The sequence below is a fragment of the Ammospiza nelsoni genome, chromosome 12 (assembly GCF_027579445.1).
Source record: "Ammospiza nelsoni isolate bAmmNel1 chromosome 12, bAmmNel1.pri, whole genome shotgun sequence".
In the NCBI taxonomy this organism is placed as follows: domain Eukaryota; kingdom Metazoa; phylum Chordata; class Aves; order Passeriformes; family Passerellidae; genus Ammospiza; species Ammospiza nelsoni.
In genome coordinates, this window is record NC_080644.1 from 12,042,949 (window position 1) to 12,059,036 (window position 16,088).

The 16,088-nt window shown below is 59.7% G+C and overlaps 1 protein-coding gene across 1 annotated transcript in view; it reads left to right on the plus strand.

Annotated features, from left to right (window-relative positions):
* Window positions 1-2,840: 2,840 nt before the first annotated feature.
* The window catches only part of MTCL2 (microtubule crosslinking factor 2), a 30,000-nt gene continuing 16,752 nt past the window's right edge, over window positions 2,841-16,088 (plus strand). Inside the window, exons 1-4 of the mRNA XM_059480957.1 lie at window positions 2,841-3,058; window positions 11,372-11,596; window positions 13,094-13,252; window positions 15,621-15,683. Coding sequence (XP_059336940.1) covers window positions 2,987-3,058; window positions 11,372-11,596; window positions 13,094-13,252; window positions 15,621-15,683 — 519 coding nt within the window. The 5' untranslated portion in view covers window positions 2,841-2,986. The remainder of the gene's footprint in view (window positions 3,059-11,371; window positions 11,597-13,093; window positions 13,253-15,620; window positions 15,684-16,088) is intronic.

Below are 16,088 nucleotides of genomic sequence, written 5' to 3' on the forward strand. Positions count from 1 at the left end.
GCCCTGCAGCTCTGTGGCTCCCCGAGGGCAGCCCACCGTGTGCCGGCGTTACGCAATTAGCACTGCCGGGAGCAGGACTAATGATGATCGCTAATGAGCACGGGCAGCACGGCTCGGTCAGCGCCTGTCCCGCTCGGGGCGTGTGCAGTCATGCAGCAGCTCTGAGTCACGGCACGGCTGCTAATGGTGCTGGGGAGGGCAGCCCTGCCGCCAGCCCTGGCCACGGGCACGTACAGAAGGGCACGGCTGTGCCACCCGCCCTCCATCCCTCGTGGGACAGCGCCTGGCACTGCTCAGCCTGCTTTGCTGCAAGGTGTGGTGCCAGGCAACGTGCCAGAGCCTGGAAAGCGGCACCTGTGGCTGCAATCTTCCTGGAAAGGGCAGGATGCCCAGGAACCTTCCTGTCCCAGTGTAGTGGCTGTGCTGCAGGGTGGGGCTGGGACACAGAGCCCTTCCCATCTTCCTGGGGTCCCTTATTCCACCCACAGCCCCCTTGTCATGCTCACAAGCTGCTGACAGGCTGGAGACACCGCCTTGGCATTCCTGGAGCCACGGGGGGGCTCAGCAAGCCGTGGCCAGAGGCACACAGCGATTTACAGCTCCACGAGCTGCAGAGAGTGATACCTGCAACAAAAGGTACCACTGCAGTCCTGGTGTGTTGCACAGCCCTGGTTTGTTGTACAGCCCTGGTGTGCTGTACAATCCTGGTTTGTTGTACAATCCTGGTTTGTTGTACAATCCTGGTTTGTTGTACAGCCCTGGTTTGTTGTACAGTCCTGGTGTGCTGTACAATCCTGGTTTGTTGTACAATCCTGGTTTGTTGTACAGCCCTGGTTTGTTGCACAGCCCTGGTTTGTTGTACAATCCTGGTGTGCTGTACAATCCTGGTGCGTTGCACAGCCCTGGTTTGCTGTACAGCCCTGGTTTGTTGTGCAGCCCTGGTTTGCTGTACAATCCTGGTGTGTTGTACAATCCTGGTTTGCTGTACAATCCTGATGTGCTGTACAATCCTGGTTTGCTGTACAGCCCTGGTTTGTTGTGCAGCCCTGGTTTGCTGTACAATCCTGGTTTGCTGTACAGCCCTGGTGTGTTGTACAGCCCTGGTGTGTTGTACAATCCCGGTTTTCCTGTGCTGGAGGCACATCTGGCTCAGGGCAGAGCAGCAGTGCAATCCCAGCCTGTGTCCAGAGGAAATTTGGGGAGGGGGGCAGGGGGCTGTGGGCTGAACAGAGAGGGGTACTGAGCAACGTGCTAATCAACCCCACGTGTGTTTATTTTGGGCGGATTAAGACCGAGATGTGCAGCGGGTTCTGCCCCTGTGCCAGGCTCGGGTTTGCCCCGGGCAGAAGCAGGCGCTGCCTCGGGGCTGTGCTGCCCAGCATCGGGAATGGAATGTGAGCAGCGAGCGGGTCCCGGGCTCTGTGTGATGCAGCAGAGCATCGCTTCCCGTGCTGAGGCCACGCGGGGAAGCGCAGAGGAGCATTTTACAAACACAGCCGAGGAGCATTGTTCAAACTGAGCCTCTGGACGCTCCGCAGCGGGTTCGGGGCCGGCTGGTAACGTACGGCAGGCGCGGCGGGTGGGTGGGAGCAGACTGGAACAGGCACTCGCTGCTGCAGGCTTCCCCCTGGAGGGGCACCGTGCTCCCGCTGCTCCGGAGGAGGCTGCAGCGGCCCTGGGCAGCGTGAGGGGCGCGGAGCTGGCTCAGGGGGGACAGGGAGCTCCCACCCACGGGGCAAATCCAGCCCCGAGGATGCCCTGCAGTGACAGTGGTGCCCCGGGGGACAGTCACGCTCAGTGTCCCTCGGGGATCTTCACCTCCGAGACTGCCCCGGGGGAGCTGCGCTATCAGGGACACCCTGGGGACCTCCTTCCCCAGACCTGTGCTCAGGGACATTTACCCTCGGGGGTGTCCCAGGAGCTGAAATACCCCGGAGTAATCCTCCTCCGCACGGGTACCGCAGCGACCCGTTCTGCAGGGGACACACGAGGGGACCCTGTCCCCAGGGATGCTCCGCCTGCCATGTCACGGCTCCCCAAAGACACTCTTTGCTGAAGACACCCGCGGGGCACCCCTCACCCCGGGGATGCTCTACCCACCGGGGATGCCCCATCCACCGGGGCAGGGTGGGCTGGTGCGGCTCCGGGCGGGCGGAGGGGTCGCTGTTGCCGCCAGCACGGCCGCCCCCCGCCTCCCCCCACACTCCCTCCGCCGCCTTTTGTTCGCCGCCCGCGCTCGTCCCCGCCCGGCGGCGGCGGGCGGAGCCGGGGCCGGGGCCGGGCCGGGGCCGCAGCCGCAGCCGGGGCCGAGCCCAGCGCAGCCCAGCGGGACATGGAGGCCGCGCCGGCAGCACAGCCGGGTCCCCCCGCGCCGCCGCCGCCGCCGCCGCACCCCGAGAGGAAGAAGAAGCCGCAGCGGGCGCCGTCGCCCGCCCGCCCCAAGGAGGTGCCGGGCTGGTCGCTGGCCAAGAGCCGGCGCGGCGGCGGCGGGGGACACCCGGGCGCGGCCCCGCGGCTGGCGGCGAGCGGCGCGCACCCGCACCCGCACCCGCGGCGCCCGGGCGGCAGCAAGGACGGGCGAGCCGACAAGCGGGGCCCGCCGGGGGCCCGGGCCGGCGGCAAGGGGCCGGCGGGGCGCGGCGCGGTGCGGCCCAAGGGCCGGCGGCACGGAGCCGACACGGCGACCCCCGCGGCCAGGAGGAGCGGCTCGGGACCCCGCTCGGTGCCCGCCGCGCCCGGGCCGGGCTCGGGGCTGACCGACAGCAGCTCGGAGGTGTCGGACTGCAGCGCCTCGGAGGAGGCGAAGCTGCTGTCGCTGGAGCTGGGGCTGAGCGGCAGCGATGGCGAGTCCCCGGGCAGCGCCCCGCCGCCGCCGCCCTCGGCCGGAGAGGCGTCGCCGCTGCCCGAGGAGCCCTCGGCCGCCTCCGTGGCCAGCAGCCGCCTGCAGCTCAGCACCTCGCTCGCCTTCTCCGACCTCACCGAGGAGATGCTGGACGCCGGCACCGACGGGCTGCTCCGCGAGCTGGAGGACTTGCGCTCCGAGAACGACTATCTCAAGGTGGGCACGGCTCGGGGTGGCATCCCTGTCACAGCTCGGGGTGGCATCCCTGCCACGTCTCTGTGTGCAGTCATATCCCTGTCACGGCTCGGCGTGGCATCCGTGGCACAGCTCGGTGTGCAGCGGCATCCCTGGCACGGCTCGGTGTGGCACGGTATCCCTGGGCATTAGTGGTACAGCATGGCATCCCAGGGCACGGGTCAGTCAGGGTGAGCATCCCCTGGCTATAGCGTTGTTTAAAGTCGCCAGAGCTTTGCCGGGCATCTGAGGGCATGGCTCAGCATGGTGCAGCAGCCCTGGCCTTAGCATGGCATGGGGTGGAATCCCAGGGCAGGGGTCAGCATGGTGCAGCATCCCTTAGCACAGTAGAGCATCCGTGGTTATCACAGCGTGGCATCCCTGTGCACGGTGCAGCGTGGCACAGCTTCCCTGGCAGTGGTAATGGCATGGCACAGCACGGCATGGCATGGCACAGCATGGCTCAGCATGGCTCAGCATGACACAGCATCCCTGGCAATGGCATGACGTGGCATGGCACTGCATCCCAAGGTGTAGCTCCATGTGGCACAGCATCCTCGGGTCCAGCCTGGTGCAGTTCAGCATGCCAGGGCATGGCTGGGCACAGGGCACAGCTCAGCTCAGCCTGGCATGGCTCAGCCCAGCATGGCATCCCTGAGCATGGCACAGCCAGGGAATGCTGGCCTGCCACGCTGTGCCTCGGCTTGACTTGGCACAGTGTAGCATGACTGGATGTAGGGCCTGGCTTGTCCAAGCCTGGCATGGCCATGCTGCACTTAGAGCAGAGCTCAGCTTGGCACAGCATGGTCCAGCGTGGTGTGGCACTGCTCAGCTCAGTGTTCCATGGCATGGCTTGGCACAGGGCAGCCTTGGCACAACGTGGGCCAGGTTAGCCAGGCGTGACCCAGCTGGGCATGGCTTGCCCTGGCACAGCACACTGGGTGCAGCACAGCCAAGCCTAGCATGGACCCAGCTTGGCATGGCAAGGCTTGGCACAGCCTGGGCTGGCACAGCTCAGCAGGGCATGGATGTGCTCAGCCTGGGACACAGTGTGGCATAACCTGACCCCGTGCAGCTGGGCATGGCCTGGCAGTGGGCATGGCTCCCTGCTGCTACCCCTGCTGCTGCCAGGCCCTGGGGACATTTTCCAGCTCTCTTCTTCCCGCTGCTTCCTGTGCTCCCTGGGGCCATTTTCCAGGTCTGCCTGGTTCATAGGGGCAGACGTGCTGTGAGGGGACAGGGACACTGAGCCATCATCACACACCAGCCTGGTGGGCACCAGCACCCACGAGGTGCCACGTCCTGGGGTGGCTGCAGGGATTTGGTGCCCTCTGCTCTCCTTCCTGGTGGAGCTGTGGCTGAGCTGTTGGGGCAGTCAGCTGCTGGCAAGCTCAGGGCTGGGTACCAGGGCTCCCCAGCTGCTCTTTGGGTGCTGCAGGCTGCAAGTCAGGCCAGCTCTCCTCTGCTGCTGCCCAAGTTTGTGGAAGTGTCAGGATGCCAGCCCCGAGGTGGGCACTGGGTGATACACTGGGTGATGCTCAATCAGGCCCTTTGTCCATCAGCAAAGCCCCAGTGCACGGCTGCTGTCCCAACTCCTGCCAGAATTAGCAGCAACAGCTTAAAGGCTTTGATTTACTGGGGGCTGGAAAAATACAGATGAGGCCCCTGGGCTTCCAAGAACGAGTGCTGCCATTCCTGCTTCCTCCATTGCCACGTGATCTCCTTCCTGGCAAGCTGCAGGCCAGCAGGGAGTGAGTGATTTACCTGTCCTGAGGGCTGGCAGCTGAAACCCCCTGGCCAGGGGCAGTGGGAGAGGGCAGCACTGCTGGAGGCATGCACCAGGAATGGCCATGGGGATGCTGGCATCATCCCTTCTTTGCCATGGACATGTGCATCCTGCTTATATCCGTGTTTCCATGCTGTAGCTCACTTCTGCTAACTCTGGAGCAGGAGGTGGCTGGGGTGCTGCCCTGGCTCCAGCTGGGCAGAAGCCCAGAGCACACACCTCTCATGCTCCAAAAAATGTTGGAAGATTTGCCTAGTTTCTCCAGCAAGGAGCAGGAAACTGGGCTGGGCTGCAGCAGAGTGCTGGCTTGTGCCATCTGTGCTAAAAATTCAGGCATTTCAGGATTAAAAACAAAAATTAAGCCCTAACCCGAGGGATTGGCACTGCCCATCTCGGGTGTGGATGAATCAGACTTATCCCAGGTGACTTATATCCTAGGACTCACCCAAAAAGCTGCAGATGAATATTTTTCTCACGTATTCATCAGCACCAGTGCGTATTTGGAGCGAGATGAGGATTTTTGGGGGTGGGAAGGGAGGGCTCTGGTGACGTTGTGGCACGAGCCAGACGTGTGTGGTGCTACTACACCCGTGTGATGCACGCTGGGCTTGGGAGCTTCCCAGCAGAGCTCCAGCAGTGCCAGCTCACGTCCCATCCTCCCTCAGCTGCCATATAAAACCCACTTGTTTAAGCACATTTCACCCATTTCTCTGTGCACCCCACATTTGTGCAAGGCTCTGCTTTCATCCTCCTGCTCTGGCTGTGCTGGGATCTCCTCTTGCCGCTGCTCTCAGCTCTCTGCACCTGCTGTGACCCCCCTGGAGGGGTTATTCTGAGTGTTTCCCCAAAAAGGGCTGTTTTCAGAGGCAGCCTGGGGAGGGAGGGAGGAGGTGGCTCGGTGTCCTTGCCCCAGCTCGCTGTTGCTGAGCTGTGTGATGGAGAGCAGCTCCCAGCCCTGCTCAGCAGGCTGGAAAATGTGAGATGTGATACGGCAGCAGCTGCAGAGGGACAGGCAGACAAAGAGTGGGCACGGGAGGGTTTGGAGCAAGGGAGGGGATGCCTGCAAAGCCTCTCCCTCTCCTCTCCTCTCCTCTCCTCTCCTCTCCTCTCCTCTCCTCTCCTCTCCTCTCCTCTCCTCTCCTCTCCTCTCCTCTCCTCTCCTCTCCTCTCCTCTCCTCTCCTCTCCTCTCCTCTCCTCTCCTCTCCAGAGGAAGGGGTTTAGGCAAGAGCCATGTAACCCTGGGAGCTGAGTGCCCTTTCCTGCTGCTGTCCCCCTCCTGCTCCCTCCCTGAGTCATCCCACATCCCCTGGGGCTCACATGCATTTCCCAGCTCTGTGGAGAGACATTTAATGTGGCTGGGTGCCTTGTTTACCCCAAGGTGGTCATGCCACCAGCAAGGGCTCTATGAGAGCCCCCACAGGGTTACTGGAGGCTGTGTCTGGGCAGCCTGGTTGGCACTGAGTCCCTGCCCTGCCTGGGAGCCCCAGTAGCCACCTGCAGAGCTGGGGAGCAGAGTTCTGTCGAGCAGCCACCCTGGAAGGGCTTTTGCAGCCCCTTGCCTTTTTGGATGCTGCACAACATGGGATGGGCTGCAGAGAGCCCCCGGCTGTTTGCCTGGTAATTTATGGGGGCAGGTGTAAAGCTGAGAAATGTTGATTTTTTCCCTCACTCCCTATACCAAGGGGGAGCTGCCATGCCAGCCAGGGGCAGGGATGAATACACAGGCTGCTGCACTGAGCTCCAGCACGACATGGATGGCCAGTGTTTGCTGTCAGAGCTGCTGTTAATGCACCCAGAGAAACCCCTGTGTGTGACATGGGTGTGCCTTGCCCATCCTTTCACCCACTGCACCCTGCCATGGGCTTGTGGTGTGCTGCATTTCCTGCATTCCCTTTGCATCTCCCATACCTAAGCACCCTGGGCAGTTTCCTTTAAAAATCTCCTCTGGATTTTCTTTTTTTCCCCCCCCCTAGCAAATTCAGGCATAATTCCCTGTACTGCCTGCCGGGCTGCCTGCTCAGAGTTAATTGAAAGCTGCTGCTTTTGTGCTGTAATCTGGGAGGGAGCCGTGCTTGTTGCTCTCCTGCACTGTAATCCCCATCTTTGCACGGGGCCAGCCGCAGGCACAGCCCTGCCAGCACAGCCAGCTCTGCACAAAGGCTCCTCTGCCTCACAGCCAGCCTGCTCCCACCCTTCCTCCTCCTCTGCTGAGGTTTGGGGGGAAACTGCAGGGTGTGCCCCCCAAAATGCTGCCCATCCTCCATGGGCAGGCTGCTGCTGCTTGGTTGTGCTTGCCAAGGTTGCCACAGCCAGCAGTGGGTGAGCTGTATGAGGCTGTTGTGTGTCCCTTGCTGTTTTCTGCTCCTTGGAGATAGCAGGTCCTGCTGGGTTGCTCAGTGTGTGCCCCCTCTGCTCAGAGCTTGCTGCATCCTTGCAGGAGCCAAAGCCAGCGTGTAACTCCCCTTGGGTAGGAGATCTGAGGGTTTACTTCTGCTTCTGGTGTGGTCTGCACTCTGAGGTGTGCTCTGCCATCTCCACTGGTCCTTCTGCTCAGGGTTATCACCCTAAAGCTCAGCCCTGCCTGCCAAGGTTGCCATTATCAGCCAGGCACAGCCAGCCATGGCTGCAATGCATGAGGCTGTTGTGTGTCCCTTGCTGTTTTCTGCTCCTTGGAGATAGCAGGTCCTGCTGGGTTACTCAGTGTGTGCCCTCTCTCTGCTCAGAGCTTGCTGCATCCTTGCAGGAGCCAAAGTCAGGCTTGGGTAGGAGATCTGAAGGTTTAATTCTGCTTCTGGTGTGGTCTGCACTCTGAGGTGTGCTCTGCCATCTCCACTGGTCCCTCTCCTGCCCTGTCACTGCTCAGGGTCATCACCCCAAAGCTCAGCCCTTCCTGAAAGAGCTGATGTCCTTCAAGTGCATGTGTGGACACAGCTGTTGCCTCCTCCTGCCCTAAAAATGCATGGTTTCTTTCTCCTGAGCTGCAAACAGGCACTTTGCATCCCACCTTTCCGCTCCTTAGCTTCCTTAATAATCTCCCCAGGGACAGACAGTGTCTCTGAGGTTTGTGCAGAGGAGGATGAAGGTAGGTTGTCTCTTGAGCTCCTCCACTGAGCATAACCTGGCTCCTGCAGCCACGAAATGGGCTGTTTGCTTCTGCACACAATCCCTGGGGCGTTCAAACGAGTCTCTCTGGACTGCAGCTTCCCAGCGTTTTTTCCGAGACAGGAAATTTCTGGTGTAAAAAAAAATCTTTGAATTTGAAAACCCTGTGAAATCTTTGCTGCTGCAGAGATGGGGTGAGCAGGGTGCAGTGCTGGGTGATCCTGGAGGACAAGCAGGGGAGCAGCCCATGGGTGCTGGGAGGCTGTGACTCCCATAGGGATGGGCATTCTGTTGTTTACAGGGTGATGGAGCAGCAGGGCAGTCCCAGGGGTATTTGTGGTGGAGAGAAGTAATTTGTCTCCTCCTCAGTGTTGCCCACCTGTCACCATGTCACACTTCATTTAACATCACTTACAGTGCTCAATGCCACCCCTGAATTTGGGATGTTTCTGTGGGGTTCCTCCCCTCTCCTCGTTCTGCTCTCACCTTAATCCAATTTTTTTTGAGTTTTTGCTGGGTTAGGTATCAATTCCAGAAAATGTGCAAAGGGTGAGTCTCTGTGGCCATCACAGACCCCTGAAGCTGTGAGGGAACCCCAGTGCACCCCATGTGCTGCCTTAGCAGATCAGCTCTGTCCTCCAAGCTCTCTCCCTGGCATTTTTCCACTCTCCAATCCTAATCCCTTTACTGTGGCTTAGCAGCATGCTCTATCTCCGTGGGGCAAACTGGGGCAGGCTGTGGATGCCTGCTGCATGCACTCAGAGGATTTATCAGGTTGTGGATGTGGGTGAATTCCTGCAGCTGGAGCAAAGACAGGCACTGCTGTGCTGCAGATCCCCCCAGCCCCACTCCCTGGCTGCATTTCCAGGCTTTGCCCAGGCTGGACTCAGCCTCCCCCCTAAAATAACGGTTGCTACAACCCAGAGCATAAACAAGCAGGAGCTCTTAGCAGGGCAAGGCCAGGCTTTCTTCCAGCAAATGCAAGATGTGGTTGGGTTTTTTCCAAGGTCCCTGCTCCCTGCCCTGCTCAGCTGCTGCCTGGGAAAGCCACATGGCAAGTGAGAGCTGGAATGGTGAGCACTGAAGGGGGACTGCAGTTGTATGCAAGCCACGATTCCTTGGTGGTGAAAGGAAGGGTTTTCCTCACCCACTGCAGTGTGCCTGCTCACCTGCAATCCATAATGCCTTTTTATTTACAAAAGCTCTACAAGGAATACATGCCACAAATCAGCTCTCCTGGTTTGCTTTATGGGGGTTTTGCTGTGGCCCTGCCAGGGTGAGGAGGTGGCAGTGCTGGTGGGGGATTCCCATCGAGTTTGTCACCCCATGGTGCATGCCAGCCCTTGCAGGAACGTGTGGTTTGTCCCTGGGCGGTTTCACACCTGTCCAGGAGGTTTTCTCAGACATGTCTGCAGTGATGCCCCTTCACATCCCTTCACAGTCCCTGGCTGTCCCTGAGCAGCCTGTCTGTCCCCAGGACCCCCTGTGCTCATCTCAGAGCCTCGGGGCTGTTTGTGTTCTGACAGAACAGAGGCAGATCTGTTCTCAGGACCCCCTGAGTGGAAGCAGAGCAGCAGAGGGTGGCAGAACCCTGGTGGCCGTGGTGCCACCGGGCTCCCAGGCCAGGAGATAATCCGGGATTGTCTAATTGAGGTTCTTTCTTTGTTACAAAGTGTTTAAAGCCAACAGTGAGCGACTGTGACTCGTCCCTGCAGCTGCAGGCCCTTTCCCCAGGCTTGGCTGCTCCTTTAGGGCAGTTCTTGCAGCTGGGGCTTTGTCAGGCAGGGCGAGTGTGGCAGCCACTGTGCCAGCGCCTGGCAGAGCCAGCACAGAGCTGCCATCTCAGGCTTAGGGCACTGTCACAGCAATGAGGGGACAGTCCTCTATCCCCTCTGCCCAGGGGGAATCAGGGCTGAGAATCCCCAATCCTGTGCCACATCCTTTTGTTCCCTCCCTGACCGTGCCACAGTGCAGAGTGGCAGTGTGAGCCACTCTCAAGTGGCAGTGGCATTGGCAGTGTCAGGAGTCTTTAGTGGCAGGGGTTTTGGCAGGACAGCAGATGCTTGATCCCTCTCTGGAGGGATCCCTGGTCCCACTGGGTCTGGTCAAGGAGGACAGCTGGTGTGGTGAGTGGAGTGTTTGCCTGGGGGATTTGGGCTGGCACCATGTTCATGGTGACATGGACAGAGCTTGGTCAGTCCCCAGGGACCACGGGACAGTCCTTGAGCATCCCCATGACCACAGTCCAGTTCTGGATGAGGAGGTGGCACTGGGGACCCCACAGCAGTCGTGTGCCACATCCCCAGAGGAGGCTCTGGGTCAGTGTTGGTGCCAGCAGGATGTCACCCTTGGCCCTGCTGTGGCACTGATGCAACTGCTCTGTGCCAGAGGCTCTGCTGTGCTGGAGGAGCTCACTGGGAGAGCCGATGAGGCTGGGAAGAAGTGGAACAGGGACCCAGCCCAAGGACTGCTGCTTGGTGGCAAAACAAGAGGCAGCCTCTGGTCCCCAGCACTGGTGGCATCTGGTTCGTGTCCCCACATTGCCTCCCCTAAGAGCTGTCCTCGCCTGCCGTCTCCTCCTTCCCTCGCCTGCCTCCCTGACACATCTTTTCCAAACATAACCTAATTTTTTCTCCCTGTGGCTGCTGCCTGAGCTGCTCCTGCAGCTCCTCTCCCTCCCCCACCTTCCTCTTTCTTTTACCACAAAGACTCTCAGGCGCTTTTGTTGGCTGTTCCCCCCCGCGTGACTGGCTCACCCCTGGGTGACAGCATCCAGCTGGCTCTGAGCCTGCTCTGCAAGGACTGGGCTTGGCCAGGGGCTTGGAGACCTGTGAAAATGGCTCATGGATGGATGGATGGATGGATGGATGGATGGGGGATGGATGGATGGATGGAGGTATGTATGGATGATGGAGGGATGGATGGATGGATGGATGGATGGATGGATGGATGGATGGATGGATGGATGGATGGGGGATGGATGGATGATGAATGGAGTATGAATGGATAGATAGAGGGATGGAGGAGAGGATGGATGGATGGATGATGGATGGATGGATGGATGGATGGATGGATGGATGGATGATGGATGGAGGGATGGATGGATGGATGGATGGATGGATGGATGGATGCAGGGATGGGGGATGGATGGATGGATGGATGATGGATGGATGGATGGATGGATGATGGATGGAGGGATGGATGGATGGATGATGGATCCATGGATGGATGGTGGATGGAGTATGAATGGATAGATAGATGGATGGATGGATGGATGATGGATGATGGATGGATGGATGGATGGATGGATGGATGGATGGATGGAGGATGGAGAGCCATAGTGAGGTGTCACAGGCAAAAAGCAAGCAGAGCAAGCTGCATGGTCTAACCCGCCATCTCCCTGCAGGATGAGATTGAGGAGCTGCGCGCTGAGATGCTGGAGATGCGGGATGTCTACATGGAGGAGGACGTGTACCAGCTGCAGGAGCTGAGGCAGCAGCTGGACCAGGCCAGCAAGACGTGCCGCATCCTGCAGTACCGGCTGCGCAAGGCCGAGCGCCGCAGCCTGCGCGTGGCACAGACCGGCCAGGTGGACGGAGAGCTCATCCACAGCCTCGAGCAGGACGTCAAGGTCAGCCTGGGAGGGCTCCTCCCCACCCAGACACCCTCCACAAGGGGGTTTTGATGAGTTGTGGGCAGGGGATGTCAGGGCGCAGGGAGCTCTGTGAGGATGTGCAGTTTGTGAGGATGTGCAGTTTGGTTGGAGGCGTTATAATTCCCTGCTAGAGGTGTTGATGTGGGAAGTGGGGAGCAGTGCTTTCAGCTCAAAGGTCTGAGGGGGTCCTGGTGATGGAGAGGGCCAGCACTGCCTGAGAATGTGCCTGAAACTGCCTGAAATATGTGAGGCTCATCCTGTGCAGGCTGGAGCCCAGCCCAGCCCTGTGCCCTGGGGCTGAGCTCCCTTGTCCTGCTCCTGTGGGGATGTGATGGGGCCACCACTGCAGGATGGAGGGTGGGGACCAGGACCCTGCAGGCTTGGGAGCTGCTTCTCTCGGCCTTCAGGAAAACCTTGCAGAGCCCCAGGCATGGTGGCATGCGGGGCTGGGGCAGGGACAGGAGGATTTCTGCAGGGTGACGTTACTTCGCCCTCCAGGAGCCTGGTGAGTGTTTGCTGAGGGCTCTCACCAGCGAGCCTGCTGCCAAGAGGGGGTGCGGTGGCACTCAGAGACAGCTCGGGATGGATGTGCAACAGCTCGAGGACTGGCTTTGTTTTTTGAGCAGAAAACAGCCAGTCCTGGAGCCAAGACGTGCCACAAGTGCTGGGCTGTGAACCCTCCTCGCTGCCCATCCCTGCTGGGGCCCCAATCCCCTCCCCAAACCACCCATCAGCTCCCCCCCAGCTTGGGTGGCTGCTGCCAGAAACACCCCCTCCAGCTTCTCCCTTTCTGGGAAAGAAAGCACAGCCCATCCTCAGGGGAGCAGAGCCCAGCCCCATGGCCTGAGATCCTGCAGCAGGGCTTGCTGCTGCCTCCACAGTGCTCATATCCCAGGCTGTGCAGGAGAGCAGTGGCATTTGGGACAAGTTTTGCTGTCCTGCAAATGCAGGAGTGAATGTTTTGTGTTATTAAGCTCCCTTTGTGCTGGGGAGTGCTGCTGTGCAGGGATCTGGAAAGGAGGAGCTCTGGGGGGGATGTAGGCACTCTTTACCCTGGGGCAGCTGCTGCTTTTTCTGTAATGTGATGCAGCAGCTCCTCTTTCTCCTGGCCAGCACAGCTGCTGCCTGCAGTGACAGGCTGCCTGCTCTGCTGCTGCCTACCAGCTCTTCCAGCCTGCTGGGGGCTTCTCCAGCTTTGTGGTATGGGAAAAAGGTGATTAATGTCTCCCAGCATCATGCTAGGGCTGGGGAAGGCAGGATTTGGCCAGGGGATGGGGATGCAGGGCAGCCTTGCAGCTGATGAAGGAACAAGAGCAGTCACAGCAGGGACAGACACAAGCACCAGTATCTCCCCCTGAGGGTCTCAGTAACTGCCTGGTGATCTCCTCATGAGGACTGTGGGTGCCCAGGAGCTGGAGTCTCAGCCCCCTGCACACTGTGCCCAGTCTGAGGAGAGCCCTGCTGTGTCCCCAGGTGGCCAAGGACGTCTCAGTGAGGCTCCACAATGAGCTGGAGGTGGTGGAGAAGAAGAGGATCCGGCTGGAGGAGGAGAACGAGGAGCTGCGCCAGCGGCTCATCGAGACAGAGCTGGCCAAGCAGGTGGTGCAGAACGAGATGGACAAGCTCAGAGAGGTGAGTGGGACCAGGAGGTGTCCCCAGGGCTCTGCTCATAGCAGGTGTCCTGGCCCTGCATCATGGGATCCCCCAGCCCTGCCTGAGTCACTGAAACCCAAACCGTGCTACAGATGCTTGTGAAACCCAAGCAGCACCTGCCCTCGGCGTGCTCCATCCCACCCTGCTGGCTCTGCCCCAGCCAGGGGGGCCTCTGGGACTTCCCCACTGCTCTGGGGACACTTTATATGTCCCTGGCCACTTGCTCAGCCCAGCTCCCTGGGCCGTGCCCAATTCCATCTGGGCAAAGCTCCAAATGATGTGTGGGGTCCCTGTCCCTGGCAGAGAGCCTGGTGCTGGCTGCATCCTGCAGGTGCCAGCAGTGTCCCAGTGCTGCTGTGGAGCTGGGTGGGTGCACAATCCCCTCTGTGCCCTGGGCAGCCACAAATGTACCCACATGCCCAGGTCCAGGGCACTCCATGCCATGCTCTGTTTGGAACCAGCTTGTGGCTGGGATCTGTGTCAATCTCAGTGACAGGAAAGGCATCCTGGTGACAGCATGGACTTGAGATCCACTGCAGCCCTTGTAACCCACTTCCCTACTGCCCAGGATGCCTTTGGTCCCCGGGGAGCCTCGGGATGGCTCTGGCTGAGCCTCAGGGCAGTGTGGAGGAGGAGGCACAGCCAAGGGAAGGCTCTCACTTCCCCCACTGTGCTTCCTGCACAGGCAGCTCGGCATCTCTGGGGCCATCCCTGCTAAAAGCCCAGCTCCTGGGAGGCTGCAGGATCCAGCTGCAGCCATCCCTGTCAGCCATGGCCGTGCTGGTGACACTCAGCAGCATCCCCCACTCTGGTGTCTTGCACAGCCCTGCTAACAGCCGTGAAATGGGTTTCCCTGCAGCTGGGAGCTGGACTGAATAACAAATGGCAGCAGTGGGAGCTGGGCTGGAGCTCAGGAAAACAGGCAGGGAAAATGGTTCTGTGGGGAGCTCTGAGAGGCAGGCACTGCTGAAGGGGCTGGGGTGGGACACAGCCCCTCCTGCAGCTGCCTGAGCCCTGGGGACACTGCTGGCTCAGAGATGGTCCCCAAGCTCAGCATGGCACACCCCCAGGCTAGCAAGGGCGTTGGGGTTACTGGCTGATTGCAGAGTGCTAATTAGGCAAACATGAGAGAAAGTGAGCTAAAAGCCCTCCTCCTCCCTGCTGCTGCAGGGCACAGAGCCTGGCAGAGCTTGTTAGCAGCCAGAGCCAGGGGCTGTGCAGGGCTGCACTCACCCCTCGGGGCTGATTATCCCTCCCTTCCCCGAGGTTTCTCCCATAATTGGATAATTTTAGGGGATCATTCCCAGAGGCACAGGCATTTTCCCCTCTCCTGTCTCCTGAAGAGGTCAGAAAAAGTGGGATCAATCTGGGTACCCCATGCCAAGCCTGCCACACCAAGCTTGGCTTTGAGGGCACCCTGAGGCTGCTCCCAGGGTGGAGCAGTGACAGCCACATCTGCCCCAGGGTGCTGTGCCTGGGGCTCCTTGGAGCTGCCCTTTGCCAGCTGCAGTCCCCAGCAGGGTGGGGGTGAGGGATGTGATGTGGCACCAGCAGCCCCTGGGAGAGGCTCTGCAGCTCCAGCAGCTCCAGGCATGGTCGTGGCCTTAATAGGAAAGCCTGGAGCCCTGCACCTTGGCACAGGCAGCAGCTTACATGTCACAGCTGCTTTCTCTGGCTGGGGGCCTCAGCACCAGCTTGGAAAGAGGTCCAGGGCAGCTGCATGGATCAGCCAGCACTCATGGGAGGCTCTGTGGTTGTTCTTGAGGGTCTTTTCCCAGATAACTGGCTCTGCTCTGGGCATCTCCATTTTGACCATGTTTTTGGTCAGCCTTATTGCTCTGCTGCTCTCCCCACCTCCCAGCTGTCCTCACTAGCCTGGACATTGTCCTTTGTGTCCCCTTGTGACCTTGAGAGCAGAGTCAGCATCATGCTGCTGAGGGAGAAGCACATTTCCCTTGCTTGGGGAGGTGATGGGGAATGTCATCATCTGCTGCTCCCACACTGGAATGTCCTGAGAGCTGTCCCTTGGCCTGGGGGCTGGATTCCCTACTGCATCCAGCCCTGACAGGGACAGTGACTCAGCCTCTCCACTCTCCATGGCTCATTTCCTGCTCACTCCTGCTTTTGCACTGCTCCTTTGCCTGCAGGGGGAATTTCTGACCAAACCTCATATGATGCATGCTTGCCAGTCCAGCTGCCTCAAAGGAAAGGGAACACCAGGGCCAGGGTGTTCTCCTGGGGTCCAGGAGCACCTGGGAATGTCAGCACCAATGTCCATGCACACTGAATCTGTCTGTCTGTCACTGCTGGGGTGCAGGGCCATCATAACTCTCTGTTCTTCCTGCAGAACTCCCTGAAGAAGCGGAGCTCTCGCTCCTTGGGCAAGACTGAGAAGAAGCCATCAGTGCAGGTATCAGTACCTGAGCATCCAAGGGTATCACCTGAGCCCCCAGGGTATCACCTGAGCACCCAGGGTATCACCTGAGCACCCAGGGCATGCCACAGTGACCCCCAATCCCCAGCTCATGGTGCCAGCTGGACACTGAGCCCAGACCTGGAGCAAATCCGGGCATGGCAGTGCCATCCCCCCCTTGCAGGGCTTTGCAGAGCTTTCCTGCCTCTCAGAGCCCCTGCATAAGGGAGGGATTGATGTGCTGGGCCATCCTCTTTGTCCTCACTCGCTCCCTTGTTTCATTTATCAATGGAGCAGCAGTGCCTTTAACCCTTTCCCTGTGTAAGGAGCTGAAGGAGTTTGGCTTTGACATTGCAAAGCTGCTCCTGCTCCTGTGGCTCTTGCAGCCTGTGTCCCTCCAGC